Source organism: Oncorhynchus tshawytscha, linkage group LG30 (assembly GCF_018296145.1).
Source record: "Oncorhynchus tshawytscha isolate Ot180627B linkage group LG30, Otsh_v2.0, whole genome shotgun sequence".
NCBI lineage: Eukaryota > Metazoa > Chordata > Actinopteri > Salmoniformes > Salmonidae > Oncorhynchus > Oncorhynchus tshawytscha.
The window spans coordinates 9,147,812-9,171,723 of NC_056458.1; the positions used below are offsets into that span (position 1 = coordinate 9,147,812).

General features: G+C 41.0%; 3 protein-coding genes and 1 pseudogene across 8 annotated transcripts in view; 3 read left to right on the plus strand and 1 right to left on the minus strand.

The window, feature by feature from the left end:
* The first annotated feature begins 1,990 nt into the window (after positions 1 to 1,990).
* On the plus strand, positions 1,991 to 5,112 carry LOC112228810 (RNA-binding protein lark-like). Of its 3 annotated transcripts, none has more exons than XM_024394459.2 (2): positions 1,991 to 2,219; positions 2,699 to 5,112. In XM_024394459.2, the coding sequence occupies exon 2, from the start codon at positions 2,832 to 2,834 to the stop codon at positions 3,786 to 3,788; it is 957 nt and encodes a 318-aa protein (XP_024250227.2). In that variant the 5' UTR covers positions 1,991 to 2,219; positions 2,699 to 2,831; the 3' UTR covers positions 3,789 to 5,112. The 3 variants fall into 3 exon arrangements, with proteins under 3 accessions (XP_024250227.2, XP_042165409.1, XP_042165410.1); XM_042309475.1 differs by having other exon boundaries at positions 1,991 to 2,180; XM_042309476.1 differs by lacking the exon at positions 1,991 to 2,219 and adding an exon at positions 2,244 to 2,485.
* Positions 5,113 to 8,473: 3,361 nt separating this feature from the next.
* On the plus strand, positions 8,474 to 10,967 carry LOC112228168 (annotated as a pseudogene).
* An 823-nt stretch (positions 10,968 to 11,790) lies between these two features.
* Positions 11,791 to 18,175, minus strand: bada (BCL2 associated agonist of cell death a). 3 transcript variants are annotated; one of them, XM_042309631.1, is made up of 5 exons: positions 17,672 to 18,175; positions 17,390 to 17,462; positions 17,125 to 17,275; positions 16,728 to 16,954; positions 11,791 to 13,033 (listed from the first exon to the last, which is right to left on the minus strand). In XM_042309631.1, exons 3-5 carry the CDS (start codon positions 17,264 to 17,266, stop codon positions 12,932 to 12,934), a joined length of 471 nt encoding a protein of 156 aa, XP_042165565.1. In that variant the 5' UTR covers positions 17,267 to 17,275; positions 17,390 to 17,462; positions 17,672 to 18,175; the 3' UTR covers positions 11,791 to 12,931. The 3 variants fall into 3 exon arrangements, with proteins under 3 accessions (XP_042165565.1, XP_042165564.1, XP_024250225.1); XM_042309630.1 differs by having other exon boundaries at positions 17,390 to 17,465; XM_024394457.2 differs by lacking the exon at positions 17,390 to 17,462 and having other exon boundaries at positions 17,672 to 18,173.
* Positions 18,176 to 23,086: 4,911 nt separating this feature from the next.
* Positions 23,087 to 23,912, plus strand: part of LOC112228808 (sodium/calcium exchanger 1-like) — a 47,555-nt gene continuing 46,729 nt past the window's right edge. For both annotated transcript variants that reach the window (XM_042309725.1, XM_042309726.1), the window contains exon 1: positions 23,087 to 23,835. The gene's annotated coding sequence lies outside the window, so the exon portion shown is untranslated. The remainder of the gene's footprint in view (positions 23,836 to 23,912) is intronic.

The following is a 23,912-nucleotide window of genomic DNA, read 5'->3' on the forward strand; positions in this document are numbered from 1 at the left end:
GAGTCCATTTGTCTCTCACTTCTTCTGGACCCAACAGTTTGCCACATAGTTGGCATATTTTTTTCAGACCCTGTCCTCAGGTCTGGAAGGTGGTGTAATCCGAATGGAGCGCAGGAATGACTTGGCATTAGGCACTGAATCAAAGATGTGGGTCTCGCTCTCATGGGTGATGTGTAGCTTTGCAGGGAACATCAGAGAATATATGTTTTTGGCTGCCAATTCTCTCTTGATCCCGTCTTAATATTTTATTTTCCACAACAGCTCTGCAGTATAGTAATTGAAGACAGATATGCACTTGTCCTTAGAATAGTTATCCCTTGGTTCTCAACAGCTGCATCATCTCCTGTTTCCGTTTTAGTTTTGAAGCAGTCTTCACCTGACAAAGTTATGTCAGTTATCCCGTGAGCACTTTTGTGCCGAACGTTGGGCATTGGGCCAGTAACCAAAAGGATGCTAGATCGAATCCCCGAGCTGACAAGGTAAAGATCTGTCGTTCTGCCCCTGAACAAGGCAGTTAACCCACTCTTCCTCGGCCGTCATTGAAAATAAGAATTTGTTCTTAACTGACTTGCCTAGTTAAATGAAGGTGAAAAAAAATTGAAACTGCACCGCAGAAATTGAATGTAATTCATAGAAAAACAAATGCATTCGGAAAATATTCAGACCCCTTGACTTTTTCCACATTTTGTTATGTTACAGCCTTATTCTAAAATTGATTAAATCGTTTTTCCCCCACATCAATCTACATACAATACCCCATAATGACAAAGCAAAAACAGGCTTTTAGAAATTTTAGCAAACCCTTTACTCAGTACTTTGTTGAAGCACCTTTGGCAGCGACGACAGCCTAGTGTCTTCTTAGGTATGAAGATACAAGCTCGGCACACCTGTATTTGGGAAGTTTCTCCCATTCAGGCACGTGCCTGTATGACCTCCCTACAACGCCTGGGCATGCTCCTGATGAGGTGGCGGATGGTCTCCTGAGGGATCTCCTCCCAGACCTGGACTAAAGCATCCGCCAACTCCTTGATAGTCTGTTGGTGGATGGACAGATAGTCTGTTGGTGGATGGAGCGAGACATGATGTCCCAGATGTGCTCAATTGGATTCAGGTCTGGGGAACGGGCGGGCCAGTCCATAGCATCAATGCCTTCCTCTTGCAGGAACTGCTGACACACTCCAGGCACATGAGGTCTAGCATTGTCTTGCATTAGGAGGAACCCAGGGCCAACCGCACCAGCATATGGTCTCACAAGGGGTCTGAGGATCTCATCTCGGTACCTAATGGCAGTCAGGCTACCTCTGGCGAGCATGTGGAGGGCTGTGCGCCCCCCCCCACAGAAATGCCACCCCACTGCTGCTGGGTTGTTGCCCTCCTACGGCCTTCTCCACGTCTCCTGATGTACTGGCCTGTCTCCTGGTAGCGCCTCCATGCTCTGGACACTACGCTGACAGACACAGCAAACCTTCTTGCCACAGCTCGCATTGATGTGCCATCCTGGATGAGCTGCACTACCTGAGCCACTTGTGTGGGTTGTAGACTCCGTCTCATGCTACCACTAGAGTTAAAGCACCAAAACATCAGCCAGGAAGCATAGGAACTGAGAAGTGGTCTGTGGTCACCACCTGCAGAACCACTCCTTTATTGGGGGGTGTCTTGCTAATTGCCTATAATTTCCACCTGTTGTCTATTCCATTTGCACAACAGCATGTGAAATTGATTGTCAATCAGTGTTGCTTCCTAAGTGGACAGTTTGATTTCACAGAAGTGTGATTGACTTGGAGTTACATTGTGTTGTTTAAGTGTTCCCTTTATTTTTTGAGCAGTGTACTTGGTGTTGGTACGCAGCTGCACGACAAAGTCATCTTCCTTCTTCAGTTAGCCAGCTGGCTTGCTGCCTGGCTCACGCCATTTGCTGTCAGTGAGAAGGTGTAGTCACTAGTTACCACAGCCACAAAGACATAAACCCCGCCTATTTCTACAATTGATTTTATTAAAATCTTATTGGAAACCTAACCCTCACCCCACTGTTAACCTTATGCATAACCTTAAATTAAATTCACAAAATCATGTTTGTAGTTTCAAAAACGTTTTCGATATAGACAATTGTGACTTTGTGGCTGCGTTATCTAGTGGAAACCGATGTGGGGCTGGTGAGAAGCCATCAAAGTACAAGGAAGGTAACGTTACATAGCTAGCTACGTAACCTAACTGGCAAGGTGAGATTAAAGTGAATTTGTACAGAAATAGACTAAACAAAAGTGACTTGGTTCGTACAACCTCAAAAGGTAGCTAGGCAACTTTAGCTTGATGTAGTTAGTTACTAACGGTTAAACATATCTAACATTACTATAACGTTGTTAGCTTGCTAGCTAGCCTACTGCTGGCAGCTTTTCAGTTGGCTAGTTAGCTCGCTCGCTAACCTTACATATACTAGCAAAACTATTTGTCTAGCTACAGTAGTCTACATCTACTAAGGTAATTGGTAAGTCCTTTTGTAACTCGCTATCAGTCAGCTAGCTAATGTACTAGCAAATATACTAGTCAGCTCCGACCCTAGCCTGGCTGCAACAAGCTAGCTAATGTTAGCCCCTAAGAGCCAAGAGTGTGCCAGAGAAAACCCCCAGGACTCCAATTTACTATAACGTTTCTAATGAGATCTTAATAGCTATCTAACTCCTCTTAATTTTGGTTTTAGAGACTGAAGAAGCTGCTCTGTCACCGTGTGAGTGCTGAAGAAGAGTCCTCCAGGAATCCTCATTTACACTTGATACACACCTTTCTCTGAAACAGCTAAGTCAAGACTGTGTCTTGTTAGCTACCATACAAAAATGGTGAAGATATTTGTTGGAAACGTGAATTCCTCAACCACTGAACCAGAACTGCGTACTCTTTTTGAGAAATATGGTCAGGTGTCAGACTGTGACATTCTGAAAAACTATGGCTTTGTGCACATGAATGAGGAGGAGGAAGCCCAGAAGGCAGTGGCAGAACTCCATAAGCATGAGCTGAATGGGGCACCCATCACTGTGGAGTTTGCCACTACGAAGGTCCGCAATGCCACCAAGATCTACGTTGGGAATGTCCCTGAGGGGACCACAGCTGCTAAGATAAGAGAGCTCTTCCAACCGTTTGGTAAGGTGGTAGAGTGTGACATTGTGAAGAACTTTGCCTTTGTGCACATGCAGAGAGAAAATGAGGCCTATGAGGCCATTTCCAAGTTGAACCACTCTAAAATGGAGGGCCAAAAGATCTTTGTATCCATCTCCCGCAACAATCAAGCCAGAAATGGCAGAGGGGATGACTACCCTCACCACTATCCACCTCACCCACACGACGCTCCTCACTACCTCCCCCCTCGAGCTCTACACGGTGACTACTACCCACCTCGTGGTCGCTATCCCCCTCCTCCTCCCCTTCCCCCACCCCCTCCTAGGGCCTACTACGAGTGTGACTTCTATGAGAGGCGTGTCCTCCATGACCCATACTCTTCCTCCTCACGTTACTATGAGCAGGATCCTTATGAGCGACGGCTTCCCCCACTCCCTCAGCGGCCACTTTCTCCCCCCCTTACTTCCTGTTATTACCGGGAGCGCAGCCCCCTGGCTAGCTGGTCTCCACCCCCACCTTCCTCTGCCAGCTATGCCCGAAGGGGTGCCGGGCGAGATTTTGTTGGTGGCAGCTCTGTGCCCCCTCCTTCCTCTATGTGCTATGCTCTGGGCTCAGGCTTTGATAAGGATGATTACTTTGAGGAGAAGTACTCCAATGGTTTTGGTAGGGGCTACTAAGGGCACTTTTTGGAGAAAAAAATTCGGTGGAAGATGCTGTGTATGAGTATGTTGGCCATGAGTGCACAGTTTTTTAGAAAAACGGGTAATAGGAACAATACCGTTCATTCATAAAGCTTACTTGTCAAGTCAAGCAGCACACTTAATTGATTTTGACCAGTTTTTGTTGATCATGAATAATCACCAGCCATATCAGCAGTCTTTGAATGCGTTTTATATTAGTTTTTCATTGTTGCCAGATTTTTAGACTTGAGGTGGTAAGCTTGTGTCTTTGAATGTTTGTTAATATTAATGTCATATTTTGAATTTTTGAAGGAGTTTAGGATTTTTTAAAATGTAGTATAGGAATTATGTTTTGTGTAGTCGGCCCTACATCAGGGGTCCCCAATTACATTCATCCGTGAACAGATTTTTCTTTCAGCGGAGGGTTGGAATGCCAGAACATAGTTATAAATAATTTGTACACTGAAAATTGACCTCAAGTATCCAAAACAGATCATATTTGACAAAAACAGAATAATTTCAAACCTTAATTACATTGGAATATGATCACATATACCTCTTTATGCGTAGTGATACTTGTGAACATATTTCCTAAATCGGCAAATAAAATCATTACGGGCCACCTATTGGGGAATCCCGCCCTACATTGAGTGGACGGCACTGACTAAAACTATTTCTGCTTTTTTGGAGACAGTTTGAAGGGAAATTGATATGTAATTATCAGTGGTAAGTTATTTATATCATACTTGTCTATCACATTTATTTTGTTGTCAAGTCCTGATACACTTTTCTCAAAGACATTTTTATTTTCTTCCTGAGGATTTTAGTCCCCTAAAATCCCGCTCACTCAGGTTTTTGTCATTCAACACAATTCAAAGGTTGGGGTGTTTGTTGTGTGCAAACTAGCTGACTGACTAACCAAGCACACTGCATCAGCTGACCAAGCTCATCTCATCTGAAGGCCTTGCCACATTCGGTGCAGCATCATAGGATAAAGCATTGTCTCCGAAACGAAACCCGATACGACCGATTCATCGACTTGACGACTAAATAAAAAGATAACCACCGAAAAATTGTTGCACCTCCGGAGTCACAGCCTGTATATCTATTTGACATTATGCATATGAATCACTCGCTGTCCGTAGAGTAACAAGTCCTTTTTGTTTTTGTATAAAATGGATGTAATCCAAGATAAAATAATTGAGAAATCTACGCCTATAAGGACAAATCTGACTTGTTTTTATTAGAAGAAATACATGAACAAATGTCTTGATCAACCGCTGTTGTCATTTGGCCGCTTAAATAAATGTTCGACCTCTGATCCCGTCGATTTTTCATTTCATTTATTTTTTAGTTGACTATATCTTTACGAATTGATAGTGGAATAATTCTTGCTCAAATACATGATTGACAGTTACAAATTGTTTAATTGAAATGGTTTTTGTCCTTTTACAACCAGATATGAATTGGAAGGGGGGACATCCTCACCGGTGGTCAAGCGAGTAGCTTAGAACAATGTCAATGGTGTTGAGGTGTTTGGAGGTCAAACATCTGCAGAAGGTAAGATGTCGGGTGTATACAGGAACTTTCATATAACCTACCCCCACAAACAACCCCCCACAGGGGGCTAAACTGTGACTAAACTCACTTTTGTGTAAGACCTTACACATGGCTTTTCCCTCTTGTTTACTCCAAATAGAGGAGTAGGATCGGTATAATGTAACCCTTACCTGCTGCTATTTAATTGATATTGTACATAAGCTATTCTATGGAAGCTTTCATTCATCTGAAAAAGGTAAGTGACAAGTTGTGTCATGAGCTTGACAGGAAAACTGAAAGTACTGAAATTGAATGTAAGGATGCACAGGGCCTCCAGCATGGTCTCTGATAAATGTTTTAGTATTTATTTATTTTGATGGTGTGCAACATTGCAACCTCTCCATGGTGTACTTCCCCAGTCTAATCCATGGTCCCACAATGGTGCACATTTTCAGTTATGTCCAAAGAATCTAATCTGAAATGTCTTAATTCTCTGTCCTTGCTGATCTGGTCTTGAAGGACGTGATTGACATGTGAGAATGAGGACAAAGAACTCTGGAAAGTAATTAGGATTTGGCCCATGATCCCTTTTCAAGCACATGGATTAGAATCGGATACTGTCCTCTTTCGACCCTCTTTCCTCTTCCATTCTGTCTAAAGCACGTCACTGTGTACGGTTCCTTATGGTATATTTAAGGATTTGTAAGTATTTAAGCATAACGATTAGTCATTCATTTATCATTAAGGGAATTTTTTAACAGCCGCCATTTTGAAGACTTATTTTACTATCTGCTGTGCAATAAATTATATTGATTTCCAATGCTGGGCATGACTTGTGTTCTTCATCGCGTGTGTCTGTGTGTTAAGAGGGAACACCTAATTCTCTGTTATGTAAAATAGCATACCAGTCTGCTGCATTACCTGAATATTTAAAGGACAGTTTTGAACTTCTGATATCTGATGGAAGGATCTGGGTAGTAAGAGTAAAAGCCAGGAGAGATGAGATCCAGGAGATAATTTAATCATAAAATATGGCCACTCGATCATCTGCAGTAAAGTGAAATAACTAATGAATTAATTTGATCTTAGCCTGTGTTTGTTATTTTTATACCCGTTTAGATTTTTAGATCAGAAGTAGTTGAAGGAAGCCACTGTAGATTATTGAAATGCGTGTCCCCAGTGCATGTGATGAAGTGCGTGAAGCAAATGACTGGAAAATGTGAAATATTTTTGGAATGTAGCCAACCTCGCTCAGATACTACAACATGTTTGTGTACCCTGTGTTAAACATATACAGTTGAAGTCTGAAGTTTACATACACCTTAGCCAAATACATTTAAACTAAGTTTTTCACGATTTCTGACATTTAATTCTAGTACAAATTCCCTGTCTTAAGTCAGTTAGGATCACCACTTTATTTTAAGAATGTGAAATGTCAGAATAATAGTAGAGAGTATTGTTTATTTCAGCTTTTATGTCTTTCATCACATTCCCAGTGGGTCAGAAGTTTACATACTCAATTAGTATTTGATAGCATTGCTTTTAAATTGTTTAACTTGGGTCAAATGTTTCGGCTATCCTTCCACAAGCTTCCCACAATAAGTTGGGTGAATTTTGGCCTATTCCTCCTGACAGAGCTGGTGTAACTGAGTCAGGTTTGTAGGCCTCCTTGCTCGCACACGCATTTTCAGTTCTGACCACAAATGTTCTATACCATTTGCCATATTCTAATAATTCTCATGTGAGTATTTATTGCCACGGTCTAATGTAAAGCAATTCAGTCATTCTTGAAAGACAAGACAATCCTTGTCATGGAAAGAAACATTATTTTTATAGTTAAATACATGGATTTTGTAAGCAGTAGGCATTTAGAATTAAATTGGGAATGGAACTTTATAGTTAGGCTTCGTGATAATATCACACCCAGCGTACCTTCAAAATTAGTCTGTTCGACAACCATAATTTATTCGGAAGGCAAAGTTTTCATAATTTGTTGCAAAAAATTAACTTTGAAAAAAGAACCCACATGGGCCTCCCAAAAGTGGCACAGTGGTGTAAGGCGCTGCATTGCAGTGCTAGAGGCGTCACTACAGACCCGGACTGTATCACAACCGCCGTAATCGGGACTCCCATAGGGCGGCGCACAATTGGCCCAGCGTCGTCCAGGTTAGGGGAAGGTTTGGCCGGGGGGTCTTTACTTGGCTCATCGCGCTCTAGCAACTCCTTGTGGGGGGACAGGCGCCTGCAGGCTGACCCCGGTCATCAGTTGAACGGTGTTTCCTCCGATACATTGATGCGGCTGGCTTCCAGGTTAAGCGGGCAGGTGTTAAGAAGCGCGGTTTAGGAGGACGCATGACTCGACGCATGACATCGCTGCAACTTCCCTCCCGAGTCCGTTAAAAAATCTAAATCCACCAGTTTTTGTTGTTGCAACATTGCTTTTGTCGAACGAACCTGGGTCAATGGAAACCTACCTATTGGCTGATTGCTCCCAACTCATAGGAATCCCCACCCAGTTGACAACTTTAAAATGCTGGAAGCCCTCAATGGCAATGTCTGTGTAAAAACAGCTTATATCAATGATGAGTCCTCTATCTTTCTTTATGTCAACAGGGCAAGTTAGGCAGGTAGCTTAGTGGTTAGAGCTTTGGACTAGTAACCGAAAATCGAATCCCCGAGCTGACAAGGTAAAAATCGGCCCCTGAACAAGACAGTTAACCCACTGTTCCTAGGCCATCATTGAAAATAAGGATTTGTTCTTAACTGACTTGCCTAGTTAAATAAAGGTTAAAAAAAAGTTGTTTTGGGGTAAATTGCCGAAATGCCACGTGTCCATTTACATCAGTGCATTTGTAACAACCTAACCATTACAAAACTTTTATTAGATCAAATATGCCTCACGTAGCAATTTAGCAATTACATTTTTTGTTGACCAAATTCGACACTCATTGATCTCCATACAAAAATTCCTCACTTCGTTGGCTTATTTTCGTGGACAAATTTTGGCCCAAATAAAGAGAATCTCTCTCTTCGCCTTTTCGTTTCTAGTATGGCTTATATCCACAATGTCCCCCCCCAAATCTCAAAGCACAGTCCTCCCCAGCCCCTTCATCTGGCAGTGATGTCTTCTTCACTGCCCTCTTTTAGACTGAACACGGGCTCAGATGCCCCCCCTGAGCCTAGTAACATACAAGCTGCAGGGTAAGCAAATGCACCTGAGTGGGGCTGGAAATCGTGCCTTTAAAACTCCTACAGTGTAAGGCAATGAAGCAGACTTGGGCTGTGCCTTGTTGGACCTGATGCCCAAGCACAAACTGACATCTTCCTCATCATTAAGCTGTACCCAGCAGACATGGACCCAATGGTCAGAGAGGGCTGTGTTCGTAGACTGGAGAAGCTGGGGATAGGGGGGACCTGTACCTGATCCATGGGCCTGAGACTGAGGGTCTGGAATCAGAGGACGAGAGGAATAAACAGCATTGAGCCCACAGTTGGATTGTCATGGAGGAGCTCCATGCCAATGAGATGCTCAGAGCAATTGGGGTCTCAAACTACTCTCCAAGACACCTGACAGCGCTGCTGAAGACCTGCAGGGTGCACCCTGCTGTGCTACAGGTTCATTGATACCCTCAAGATTTGTTGGATACAACAAGGGCACAGTTTTTAAGTTATGTCACAGCGGTTCATTGACTAAAGCTCAGCCTTCAACACCATAGTGACCTCCAAGCACATTACTAAGTTCAGGGCCCTAAGTCTGAACCCCTCCCTGTGCAACTGGGTCCTGGACTTCCTGACAGGCCGACTCCAAGTGGAGAAGGTAGGCAGGAACACCTACGCCACACTGATCCTCAACACGGGGGCCCCACAGCCCCATCCTATACTCCCTGTTCACCCAGGACTGTGCGGCCATGCACGTCTACAACTCAATCATCACGTTTGCTGGCACAACAGTGATAGGCCTGATTACCAACAATGATGAGACAGCCTATGGGGAGATAAGAGCCCTAACTGAGTAGTGCCAGGAAAATAACCTCTCCCTCAACATCAACAAACAAAAGGAGCTGATCGTGGACATCAGGAGACAGCAGAGGGAGCACGCCCCCATCCACATCGACTGGGCCGCAATGAAGCCATCACTGACAATGTGGTGAAGAATTTCAACCTAAGGATGCTGAAGAAATGTGGCTTTGCCATCAAGACCCTCACAAACTTCTACAGATGCACCATTGAAAGCATCCTGCCGGGCTGTATCAATGCTTGGTACAGGAATTGCACAGTATACAACTGCAGGACTCTCCAGAGGGTGGTGCGGTCAGCCCAACACATCACCGGGTGCACACTGCCTCCCCTCCAGGACATCTACAGCACCCGGTGTCACAGGAAGGCCAAGAATATCATCAAGGACCTCAGCCACCCGAGCCACAGCCTGTTCACCCCACTACCATCTAAAAGGCGGAGACAGTAATGGTGCTTTAAACACCACTAGCCTGAGTCACTGTTCTAGCCGGCTACCACACTCTACTCTACCCTGCACCTTAAAGACTGCTGCCCTATGTACATAGTCATTGAACACTGGTCACTTCTATTCATATATTGTCCATACTGTCTTTACACACCATTATTTATATATACAGAACCAGTAACACATATGGAATAATGTAGTAACCAAAAAAGCGTTAGAAAAATCAGAATATATTTTATATTTGAGATTCTTCAAAGTAGCCACCCTTTGCCTTGATGACAGCTTTGCACACTCTTGGCATTCTCTCAACCAGCTTCATGAGGTAGTCACCTGGAATGCATTTCAATTAACAGACGTGCCTTGTTAAAAGTTTATTTGTTGAATTTCTTTCCTTCTTAATGCATTCATTTAAGTGGCCTGGGATTTGAACTCTGATTGCCTTCTATTTCTTTGTTGCCATTCTGCAGGTGGAGTTCCATCCCAGACTGGCACAGAGGGAGCTGAGGACGATTTGCAGGCACTCAGGAGTCTGCTTCCAGGTGTATTCCTCCTTGGGGAAAGGTACCCTGTTGCCGAACCATAAGTTGTGGTTATGGCGGAGGGGCATGGCAGAAGTGCCTCCCAGGTGCTCTTGCAGTGGGCCACTCAGTAGGGTGTGGCTATGTTACCCAGGTCTTCACGGCTCGAGAGGGTGAGAGAAAATGGTGTTTGACTTTGACCTGGATGGAGAGACTGTCTGACATGGACAGTGGAACAAGGTTCTGCAATAGAGATCCCACTAGTGTGGTCTAGAGGAGAGAGCCCCACAACAATATATTTGATCAGTCATAGAACATTATGTGTTAAGTGTAATTCTGAACTACAAACGATCTATAATGAAATGTTTAATTTACCATATTATGTTTAGGACATAGTTCATTGATTCTTGAACAAATGTTTGGCCAATAGGTTAGTTAACATAGTTGTATCCTATTACATGTTAAAATGCTTATTATGAATGAGTTCAACAAAGATTTGCAAATAACAATTATGTTTTAATTAGTTAATCATTGACAGTAAGGCAGATTAATACAAATAGAATTATGCCATACCTTTATTTCTTTACTCTTTCTTTTTTTTCTCCTGTGTTATTGACTTGTTTATTGTTTACTCCATGTGTAACTCTGTGTTGATGTCTGTTCACACTGCGATGCTTTATCTTGGCAAGGTCGCAGTTGTAAATGAGAACTTGTTCTCAACTAGCCTACCTGGTTAAATAAAGGTGAAATAAATAAAATCAATTCTGAAGGCTAACCGCAAAGTCCTCTAGTGTAGCTAATCCTTATTGTGGCTAGCTTCACATAGATGGGTCTGACCACCATTCATCAAATAAGAACTGTCTTATAAATTAGGGTTATTTTAGATGACACCTAGCTATATAGTTAGCTAGCTAACTATATAGCTACTGAAACAGATTATGTCGTTTTGCTATGTTTTTGGGGAAGAACATTGTTTGCATCCATGAGCTAGCTAGCTTTTTTTATGAACAGCACTGTATGTGCGTGAGACAACTTCACCGGCATCATAGCATACGTATCGATGAATCGTTGTGACATGAAATACTAGTGATTAGTGTAATCACAGTGTAATAACTACGTTAAAAAATGTATGAACGCATTGTTATGTGACATGTAATCATATTCAGGTCCTGATTGGTCAACAAGTTTATTTGACATGTCAAATTAGTGTTAAATAGTATATATTTTGACACGCAAAGACCCAAACGGCGTTCCATAGAAATCCTGGTTGAGAATGAAACGGCTGAACAAATGGACAACAAAACAGCACAGCAAGAGACTGTAGTGACACTTCTTGCACTGAGATGCAGTGCCTTAGACCGCTGCATCCTTGTGTGTGTTAACTATTTAACTGTACAAGAAATGCTTAAAAGGACCCTAAAAAATGTTCAGGTTTTTTGGCAAGGAAAATATTGGATATTGGTATCAGCCAAAAATGTTATATCGGTGCAGCACTAGTTTTAATAAGAAATTCAAACATTTCATCTGTTACACAATATAAAAAGATGTAAAAACAGTTCACAGTTATTAATGAAAAGGAGAAATATCAAAATGTTAAGACACACAAAAAGTTTCAAGTAGAATATCAGTTATAACTGAAGGTAGTGACCATAGTTGTTCTACACCAGACTGCCCTATCTATATACACTCATATTTCTTCAACCGAAGACTTAACAGTATTCAGAATATTTGCTTATAAGGCAGTTGAGAAGGGCGTATATGGCCTGGATTGTAATTATGTCTTCATTTTTGTTTTAAATATCGGTATGCATAATATACAATTGAAAAAAATATACAGATTAAATTAAAGATGATTGCAAAAGAAAGAACATTATGAAATGTACAGTCTCTAAGTTTAAGATAAATACCAAAATAAACAGTGTATCAGTCAAAGTATGTATGAGGATAATTGTTGAATGTCAAAACATTACATTTTTGGCAAAACCCTGAATTGAAGAGTTATAAGAGCTTATGTGAAGTCAGAATTTGTTTTTGCAGAATAAAGCATTCAATAGACTAGCATAGCTAACGATTGAAAACGGGGAAAAAATATGTATAATAGAAAATTGTGTTCAACATACAACATATCTGTCTAATAATTATTGTCCTCACAGATCAGTTCTTTCACACGTTTCATATTTTAAGAATCTCAAAAGTATATTTACATTTTGTGAACTTCAAACCATTGATTATTAGGTCTTGAAATTCATACCTACAAATGTAGAACATTTTCAATAGAACAATTTATGAAATTTCTCTGGAAATATTGTTATACATATGTTACAAATATGTCAGTAGCACAAGAGATTGTCGCTTAGAAAATGCATCTATTATGCACTGAATAACTTATTGTTAATTATTGCAACATATTTTCAATTATGCAGTGAATTTTTACATAACATTTGATTTGATTGTACAAAAAGGTCACATTTGAACTGGTGATATTTTCCATAAAAATACTGTAATTTCCACAAAAGTATGCACACGGGACGTGAATATTTCAGCTGTGGTCCAGTCGTTATGGAAATGAGTATGAGCTCCTTCTTGCCTTGTCTGGGTCTTTGAAAGAGGTGTGAACTTTTTCACTCCCTGCCTTCGGCCTCGTTTGGACTCCAGAGGAAAGAGAACCATCCCCGGGAGACCTCCTGCTTGACCCCTCCTGGGCTAATCCCTCTCTTGGGCTCCTAGGGAGGGAAATGGATAGAAAGGTCAACTCTATACATTTTTATGTAAAGCAGTATGGATGTGCATCTTTCCCTTCAAAATGATTCGGTATTGGGAAAGGGGGAATGTGTCTTCCGCGTTTAACCCAACCCCTCTGAATCAGAGAGCGATTAACCAAAATGTTTTGTTTTTTGTCATTTTTAAACAACTAATTGACCGACATCGATAATTTGAATTCCATTTCATAATATTTCTTTCTATGAGCTCAATGCACACAAAGGTGACAGGCGGAGCAGTTTGAGTGTGTCAAGAACTTCAAAGCTGCTGGGTTTTTCATAATCAACAGTTTTCCGTGTGTATCAAGAATGGTCCACCAACTAAAGGACATCCAGCCAATTTGACACAACTGTGGGAAGCAATGGAGTCAACACGGGCCAGCATCCCTGTGGAATGCTTTCAACACCTTGCCCCGACGAATTAAGGCTGTTCTGAGGGTAAAAGGGGGGAGGAAACTCAATATTAGGAAGGTGTTCATAATGTTTTGTATATTCAATGAACAAAACAACAAATATTTTCATAAAGTGAATAAATGACAGTGATTGCAGTAATGCGAAGCCACTACCATCATGGGACTTTTATTGTTTTATTCTGTGTTGTTACAGCATTCAACCCACATTTTATTTTATTTTATCGAAACCGAAAAACCTTGATTATTTTTTAATAATCGAACCGAAACCAAACCGACCTCCAGCACTACTGGATAAATGGGCTCCAATACAATACAGGAACAATACAATTTAGTTTGAAAATATTTGTGCGATTCAGTTTGATTAGATGCGATAAGATGAAGAAATTTGTTTATACAGTGGGGCAAAAAAGTATTTAGTCAGCCACCAATAGTGCAAGTTCTCCCACTTAAAAAGATGAGAGAGGCCTGTAATTTTCATCATAGGTACACTTCAACTATGACAGACAAAATGAGAAAAAAAAAAAAAAATCCAGAAAATCACATTGTAGGATTTTTTAATGAATTTATTTGTAAATTATGGTGGAAAATAAGTATCAATAACAAAAGTTTATCTCAATACTTTGTTATATACCCTTTGTTGGCAATGACAGAGGTCAAACGTTTTCTGTAAGTCTTCACAAGGTTTTCACACACTGTTGCTGATATTTTGGCCCATTCCTCCATGCAGATCTCCTCTAGAGCAGTGATGTTTTGGGGCTGTTGCTGGGCAACATGGACTTTCAACTCCCTCCAAAGATTTTCTATGGGGTTGAGATCTGGAGATTGGCTAGGCCACGCCAGGACCTTGAAATGCTTCTCACGAAGCCACTCCTTCGTTGCCCGGGCGGTGTGTTTGGGATCATTGTCATGGTGAAAGACCCAGCCACATAGCCCCATTCATTCTTTTCTTTACACGGATCAGTCGTCCTGGTACCTTTGTAGAAAAACAGCCCCAAAGCATGATGTTTCCACCCCCATGCTTCACAGTAGGTATGGTGTTCTTTGGATACAACTCAGCATTCCTCCAAACACGACGAGTTGAGTTTTTACCAAAAAGTTATATTTTGGTTTCATCTGACCATATGACATTCACCCAATCTTCTTCTGGATCATCCAAATGCTCTCTAGCAAACTTCAGACGGGCCTGGACATGTACTGGCTTAAGCAGGGGGACACATCTGGCATTGCAGGATTTGAGTCCCTGGTGGCGTAGTGTGTTACTGATGGTAGGCTTTGTTACTTTGGTCCCAGCTCTCTGCAGGTCATTCACTAGGTCCCCCCAAGTGGTTCTGGGATTTTTGCTCACCGCTCTTGTGATCATTTTGACCACACGGGGTGAGATCTTGCGTGGAGCCCCAGATCGAGGGAGATTATCAGTGGTCTTGTATGTCTTCCATTTCCTAATAATTGCTCCCACAGTTGATTTCTTCAAACCAAGCTGCTTACCTATTGCAGATTCAGTCTTCCCAGCCTAGTGCAGGTCTACAATTTTGTTTCTGGTGTCCTTTGACAGCTCTTTGGTCTTGGCCATAGTGGAGTTTGGAGTGTGACTGTTTCAGGTTGTGGACAGGTGTCTTTTATACTGATAACAAGTTCAAACAGGTGCCATTAATACAGGTAACGAGTGGAGGACAGAGGAGCCTCTTAAAGAAGAAGTTATGTCTGTGAGAGCCAGAAATCTTGCTTGTTTGTAGTTGACCAAATACTTATTTTCCACCATAATTTTCAAATAAATTAATTTAAAATCCTACAATGTGATTTTCTGGATTTTTTTTTTCTAATTTTGTCTGTCATAGTTGAAGTGTACCTATGATGAAAATCACAGGCCTCTCTCGTCTTTTTAAGTGGGAGAACTTGCACAATTGGTGGCTGACTAAATACTTTTTTGCCCCACTGTATCTCTGTGAGCATTTCTGCTTTACTAAGACAATCCATCCACCTGACAGGTGTGGCATACCAAGAAGCTGATTAAACAGCATGATCATTACACAGATGCACCATGTGCTGGGGTCAATAAAAGGCCACTCTAAAATGCACAGTTTTGTCACACAACACCACAGATGTCTCAAGTTTTGAGGGAGCATGTAATTGGCATGCTGATGGCAGGAATGTCCACCAGAGCTGTTACCAGAGAATTTAAAGTAATTTCTCTACCATAAGCCGCCTCCGTCATTTTAGAGAATTTGGCAGTATGTCCAACCGGCCTCACTACCGCAGACCTGTGTAACCACGCCAGCCCAGGACTTTCACGTCTGGCTTCTTCACCTGTGGGAGTTTACTGAAGAGCATTTCTGTCTGTAATAAAGACATTTCTGATCGGCTGGGCCTGGCTCCCTGTCATTTTTGCAATTAAGTGTTTGAGCTAGTAATGTATCAATATTTATATCAGTATACACTGATTGTTTAAAGCAAAACTACCAAACGCATTGCTAATGGTGAATCTCTTGTAAGGCCCGTTCAGCAGGTATAGCCAGATGACAGTGGTCTCCGATAGCTTACTAGCCTGTCTCAAAATACAAGATTCTTTACCTGACTCGCGCTTTTCAAAGATGTCTAGAAATGCACATGTTTTGTGCTCTTGTTGGAAGCAACCATTACCCCATTGCGGACTACAAATGAGCTATAACTGGGCTAATAACTCACTAACCAGCAAAGGATATGAACAAATGTGCACACGTTGCTAGGGTTGTTCGGCATGCAACACGACTCGTGGATCAATGACTGTCAACACAGTTACATACTTAGTTCAACACGGAAGGAGAGGACGCATCAGTTGTCACAATAGAGGTATTTTTGAAAGGTAGAAAGAAAGTAGTATGAGCAAAACATGTTGGTGAATCGGCAATTCTTAATGTTTGAATCAATTTTCTGACCGATGCATGCTACATTTGGATCCTTTGGGGCTTGCGGAACGATCAAGTTCTATTTTAAACATTTGAATCGGGGACCGATGGTGAATCATAACGTCCATATTAAGCAGTCTTTACTGCAATCACTGTCAAGTAGTGATACTCTGGTAAAATTAGCTCCCTACAGTACATAAATGCACTACGCCTAGACTTTTGGAGTCCATTCATGTAGCGAAGGATGAAGTCAAATTGATTACACGTTTACTGTATAGTAATGTATAGTATATAGGAACTAGAGTGTCTGCTCTGTCCCCACTCTTTCAATTGTACACTCCTCTGTCAGACCTCATATCTTACCCCTTTGTCGAGCCAGGTGTCAAATTCATCACTCATCCTCCTCAGCTGGCGGCCATATTTCTTTGCAGCCCACAGTGTAGGAGGAGCAGACTGTGATCGGCTTCGGAAAGGAGCCCCATCGCCCCCGCCCTCCTCAGTAGGAGTTATTGCATCCTGAAACTCTGTGTCATCCCTTCTGCCAACCTGGGAGCACACCTGGGACTCGGAGTAGAGCCGAGCTCGCCCACCTGTGTCAGTGAGTGGAAAGGGATGGGGGGGATTGAGATATGGTTAGATATATTTAAATATAACTTAAGAGGTTCACACATGTATCCAAACTGAGTATTAATGCATTTTCATATTATTTTACATTTCCAGGCTTGATAAGTTTGAGGGTAAATTCTAGTTTGATTCTGACCTGGTCGTGGTCTGACGCTCCTCGTAGAGGAGACATTATGGAGCTGAAATTCTGGGTAGTGTGTGGTTCCTGAGTGGTCAGACTCGTCTTGTTCATTCATGGTTTCTGGATTGTCATCCACACAATCATGTGTGTGGTCCATTGTAAATATCTGAAGGGAAAATGGACATCCACAGTGAATGATAGTGTTGATTATAGCCATGTATCCGATTCCTGAGTATACAAAACATTAAAAACAGCTGCTCTTTCCATTGCATAGACTGACCAGGTGAATCCAGGTGAAAGCTATGATCCCTTATAGGTGCCAGGTTCACCGGTTTGTGTCAAGAACTGCAACTCTGCTGGGGGGGCAACTCAATGTTAGGAAGGTGTTCCTAATGTTTGGTATACTCAGTGTATATCTACTGTAAGGATATACTATCACCACAGGGTGTTGGTAAAATCACTATAAATGTATTTTATTGACAAATATAAATTGAACTTTTTAGAAAATATCTGCAACATATTTTTGTCAAGTAACTTAACCAGTTAGCTAGCTAGAACTTACCCAAGGACCTGTCTCGAGTCCTGATGACTTACAAAAGGGTTGATTACATTTTGGTTATCCTCTTCTTATGTCAATGTTAAACTGGAGGTGATATGATATTTCTGTCTTTTCCACGAACCGGTCGGTGATGATTTCCTCGCATTGCATGTGGCACACCCGAATACAAAAATATAGTAACAGGCTAGCTACCTTTAGCTAGCGTTACCTAATTAGTCGTTGAATTGTTTTGTGTGCCACCGGGAGCCGGATCAAATGTTCAAAATGAACTTGTTTAACTAGCTACCTGACATGTTATTTTCTTATTTTCTGTTATTTTCTTCACGACTGCCTTCGCAAAATTCTATTTCAGTTGGACGACTTTCTCAAATTATTATCGAAATGTCTTCACGTGATTACCTACTTTCACAGTCTATGCTATCACAGGCGACGCACCCAATGTTTTTGTTGTCTTCCGTCGTCTTGTACGCCACTGTAGTAGTACCTATTTACCCAATCGACTGCCACTGGCATTCAGAAAGAGCCAATAAGGGCACGCTGCTAGGGTTTACTGAGTGACTATCTTGTCAAAACGTCACTGTTGCGAAAGGGCGATGGAAAGCCAAATGACTCGTGACTTGTTATCCATTTCGCCCATCCGTAATGATCATAGATGTGTTGTCGTGGAGATTTAGATTATCTGATGAATAAACACACTTTTACATTAGGTAGACACATTTCCCAATGGCCTGTATATTTGCTCTTCTTCGGTAATTTAGAGCAATTTTCACTGTTGAATTTGAGAAGGTGGATTTATCTGAGATATCACCCCTAATTATTTTTCATTTGTTTGAAGCAGAACAGTATTCTGGCCATGAGGATGGACCTGTAATGATGGGCATCACGTCAACCTATGTTTGCTTTTGTTCCCCACACCCCTTCCCTCAAAAGCACCCGTACGGTTTTATGTACATAAAACCACTGGTTATGTCTCCAATCCAATGATTGCATTCATCAAGTTAAGGTTGGAAAACTACTGGTAATTTACCGAAGTTACTGGAACGTTCAGTCATTTTGGTAATAAACGGGTATTCAATGGAAATCTATAGTAACTTGTGTAATTTGTACTTGAATAACTTTTAAAAATTATACTCGTATATGGTATTAATTTGTGTATATGAGTTTTTAGTGGATATACCATATGGTTCAAGAGAAAATAGCTGAAAAAAAGCATCTAATCAGCAATGGCATTATTTTCAATTAACTCTGTAACTCTTCCAATTATTGCTTTTTTTCACAACTGCACTTGCACATCATCATCTGCACATCTATCACTCCAGTGTTAATGCTAAATTGTAATTATTTCACCTCTATGGCCTATTTATTGCCTTACCTCCCTACTCCCTACATTTGCACACACCGTACATACATGTTTCTACTGTGTTATTGACTATACGTTTGTTTATGTGTAACTCTGTTGTTGTTTTTGTCACACTGCTTTGCTTTATCTTGGCCAGGTCTCAGTTGTAAATGAGAACTTGTTCTCAACTGGCCTACCTGGTTAAATAAAGGTGAGAAGAAAATAAAACTGCCACCAGTTTGGCACCAAAACATTTACAACAAATATTGACATGGTTAAATAAAAGTGTGTAAAAATATAGAACTTATATTTCATGCTGAAACCCTCATGTTAAACACCAAATGGCATTCACTAAGTTGATGGTTTATATTTAGGATAATGTCATTCTAGTTCTATTTTAAGATCACCTTATTTGATTATTTTATATTACTTTTACACTTGATAAGGCCATACAGATGGCCAGATTCAGACCCCTGTAATAATCTGAAGTACCGAAAAAAAGAAATGTGTTAAAATTCCCCCCCAAAAATGTAAAGTCACCAAAATTCTGGTAATTTACTGGTAAACTTAGAAAATGTCCAGTTATAGAACCTCCCTTTGCAACACTATATCAAGTCGTCTGAGATGAGAAGGTGGCCGGAAAGGCAACGAGGAAAGGAAGCCATAAAAAACATTGAGATACAACCTCTATCTTGCCTATATGTTTTATTATTTACTATATGGTGTTTTATTTACTATAGTTATCTAGTTGTAGTTTCGTTTTATGGCCACTAGATAGCGGGAAACTCTTATACATCAAAGCTGTGCTGTAAATTATTTGACTGTAGCATGCTATAAAATGGTCCAATCAAAATCCAGGATTGTAATTTAGTATGTTGAGTCCATATCAACCACTACAAGTGCATTTATATTAATTCATAATAAGGGAGGGTCATTCCTGCTAACATTTCTGGAAAGGGAGGTAGTAGGCTTGCTGGAATTATTAGTTGTTTGGACTGTTTTACTAACACTAGCATTTCATGGGTATAAGTTTAGATCACAGTCTCTACCAGAGACAACTCAACATGTCAAGGCAACATGCAATGATAGGGAAGAAATTAAATATTCCTTATTAGAGTGCCTGTGTGCTCACTGAAAGTCTCACCATTACCAGTAGTCAAAGGGATGAATACACACACACACACACACACACACACACACACACACACACACACACACACACACACACACACACACACACACACACACACACACACACTGTTTGGGATATATTTTCTGTTTTCTAGTGTCTTAGAAAATGAGCAGTGTCAAGGCTGCCTATAGTCAATATTTCTGATGGTATCAACCTAAATCTGTCAGTGCTTGTTTTCTATTTATCATTTCTTGAGCTTGGATGGTTTATTTAAGTATTTTATTGTACAGTAAATCTGCTGTTTCTCATCCGGGATTACTGATTTAGTTTATGAACTCAGACCAGATTACTGGACCCTTTGTGCACATTAGTATGCGGTGATCATTTGTAACTAAATTTAATCGAAGATGTAATCGATGTAATCTGGTCTGAGTGATAAAGTAATAATCTATCATGACAGGGCCACAAACAATAACTAGCAATGCTGCACACTCCAAGAAAGGTTCAAATCTCACCTTTCTGGTAAAAAATAGTTATAAATTGCTGAAGTGTAGTCACTTTTGAGGACACAAGCTCAAGTACACAGTACAAATGTGTTGAAAATATGAAATATTTTTCATTACGTATTTCCTATTCAACAAAACTGTAGGAATAAGGCTTGAAATTACTTATATTCATTTCTAAATATAGTATAATCAATTGATAAAATGACCATAAGATCTCGCCTTCCTTATAACTCTAAAATACATATTTGCATATTTAGTGTGCATATTTTCTAAAGGTGTCTCTTGATCAAAACATTTTTTTTAACCTTTATTTAACTAGGCAAGTCAGTTAAGAACAAATTCTTATTTTCAATGACGGCCTAGGAACAGTGGGTTAAATGCCTGTTCAGGGGCAGAACGAGAGATTTGTACCTTGTCAGCTCAGGGGTTAGCCTCCTGGACTCGCTAGGAGCTGACTTTTCATCTCATATTAATATTGACTGTCTATGACAAGCAGAAAGTGTTTTTTGTTTAATATCTATTCATTATTTTAGATTACTGGCTATAAATGAGCTCTGAATGTGCTACAGCAACAAAACCACCCTCTCCTGTTGCATTACAATGTAAGGATTTCAGACATGCGTTGTTAGTGGCTGTGACATAGAGTTCAGCCAGGCGTTGATGGACAGTCGAAAGAGCTAATTAAATGGTAGGACCGACATCCCAGATTCAAGTGGTGTCAGATTTCACATCCTGCTTCACACAGACAGAATATACATACTCCTGTGTCTGTGAGAATCAGGGTTATTGCTCAATGCAAGCCATCTCGATCTATGCTGTCCACATATACATTTTTAAGGGAAAATGTCGGTTGGAACTGGTACCAGAACCACGCAGTTGAGGTCTCAACATACTGTTTGTTCTAAGTTAGAATAGTAGAATATACAAGGTGCAATTTCGAAATTTGGTTGTGCATCAGCAGTTTTTCTCTTGCTATGTCAGTCAATGATAGTCACTCAATTAACCCATGTCAGCAAAACATTTTTAGATTGGTAAGTTAGTCTGCAGCCAGCTATCTAAACTTAATCATCATAGTCAAATTACCGGCTGGGGGGCCCCCATTGATTTTGTTTGTCAGTCTTACTCAGATATCATATTAAAACCAGCAAACATTTCTTTCCACCTTATGGAAAAATGTGTAGAATCGCATACAATTAGTTATAAATTGCTAAATCTACTCTCCACCCATTGGCAAAATGTGTAGAATTGCAGCAGACTTGCTTTAAAGCGGCAACATTTTCTCTACACCCCATGGCAAAATGTGTTGAATTGCACAAAATGGAGGGGGGTATGCACATGTGGGTACACAGACTGCGGTCCCTCATGATGAGTTCTGATTTTTTTGTGGCCCCCACCCTATCAAATTTGCCCATCCCTGGTTTAAACTGAGTCGATGTCCACAGGGGCTTGCGGAATTGGATTACTCACCTGCCCTGGCCCTGATCAACTAACCTGAATGGCTTTGTTACTGTAGATGCCTTGGTGGCTCAAATCTGTAGCTGTGAGCAAGTAGGCTAATGGTGCATTCCGTGAGAGGCAAAACAAAGAAAACATGATTACTTGATATTACATGAATATATATCCATTGTTTAGTAGCCTAAGGTTGTGCAAGGAGGCCCCTGCTGTCAGGGGAAACTCAGTGAAATTTTGTGGAGGCCAGGTCTGCTGTCACTCACTGGGCTGGGGCTCATCCAGAATGATGTGATTATAAGTGGCTTTCGATTATGCAACCATAGACACAATGCCAGTCTGTGGGCAGTCCATTAATCCAAAACCAGCAGAGTGACAACGATTTAATTTGTTTATCAGTTCCCCTGTCCAGGAAGACCATAACCCTCTGAAACATTGCTCTCATAGGGAGTTACAACCATGGGTTCCATCCAAAGGTTATTTGGTTACATTTAGGTTTTGAAAGCTGTGAAATTATTCCCCAAATTAGTTGCTTTACCATTATACTTTATTTCAACCTAAATACATCTATTACATTTCATATTCTACAGTATGCCGTGGAGCGCCATTCTTTACTTACCCAAATGTAACCTCTGGTTATAACAGTAAGATTTATGGAGATTACACTGTTTCAATAGACTGGATAATTGCTAACAAGTAGTGTTGTTAATTGACAACTTGCGGTATGCATGAAGCAAAGACTCATTATTAATGTAAATAGGAAGAGAAAAGATCAGTAACCACTGGTTTTATATTTTTTTTGGTGGAGAAAATCCAATAATTTAAATTATTTATGTCGGCCGTTAATGGGCAGGCAATGGGGAGGACGAGACGCGCGTATCGAGCTGTTTCCAAACGCCACCCCCCCCTCCCGCTCTGCAGTCCACGCTTCTATAAACTGCTGTACCCTCTCGCGCACTGTTTCTGCATGGTGCCTAACCCTGTCCACTGATAGACGAAATTAGAGAGGGCTGCATTTGCAGATATCCCCGTGTCTGCCTATCCATCCTGTTCTCCCCCATTTCCATCACCTTTGCTTCTATGCTAAACTGATGCTGATGTGAGCGGTGGGTTTAAGTCCGTTTCCATCACTCATTCGCGCCTACACCCATGTGTAATCTCTCTATCGTAGGCTATTCTTCGAATGGACTCTGAGAAACAGCATTTTCCAATTCATTTTTGGTTAATTGTGAAACATTATGCTAAACCTGTTTATTATTTGTTTAATTTAGTGCAGACAAACAGTAGTTTGGTATTCTGGTTGCTGTGGAGAATAAATGGCCGATCCAAAAAGGAGCGAGGTTCTTTAAACGATCCAGCACGGTGTCAATCATTTAACTCAATAATTTAGCATCAACAACCGCTCATTGCCTGGCTAACAGAGACGAGTGCCAAATTAGATTTTAAAATACATAAAACATAAACAAAAGATTCTGAATACCAGACATTATTTATTAAGAATAAAATGACCGAGAATAGCATATCAATTCAATCCATGTTCGCAAGGAAACCTGCCTGAGAAGCCTAGAAGAAGCGCCTAGGCAAGCTGAACGACGTCTCCAAGATCCAGCGCATCAACGCGAGGAGCACCATTGATAGGCTAGTGTTCTTTGGAGGCAACATACAGTGAGTTTTGCTGTGCCACATTGTATACGGAGAAGGAGTCGAAGGACAGGAGGCAGCTGATATTGGGCAGCAGCAAGTGAGTATTATTGCTATACAATGCATTGACCAGCACCGAACCAAATGGATGAATCATTACTTTACATTGCACATATG

What these genes read in the sequence shown, in the direction of transcription:
- LOC112228810 (XM_024394459.2), top strand. Translation starts at nt 2,832, where the DNA reads ATGGTGAAGATATTTGTTGGAAACGTGAATTCCTCAACCACTGAACCA.
- bada (XM_042309631.1), bottom strand. Translation starts at nt 17,266, where the DNA reads ATGGACCACACACATGATTGTGTGGATGACAATCCAGAAACCATGAAT. An exon ending in GAGCGTCAGACCACGACCAG is followed by an intron (nt 16,955 to 17,124) that starts GTCAGAATCAAA and finishes TCACTGACACAG; the next exon opens with GTGGGCGAGCTCGGCTCTAC. An exon ending in ACACCTGGCTCGACAAAGGG is followed by an intron (nt 13,034 to 16,727) that starts GTAAGATATGAG and finishes TTCCCTCCCTAG; the next exon opens with GAGCCCAAGAGAGGGATTAG.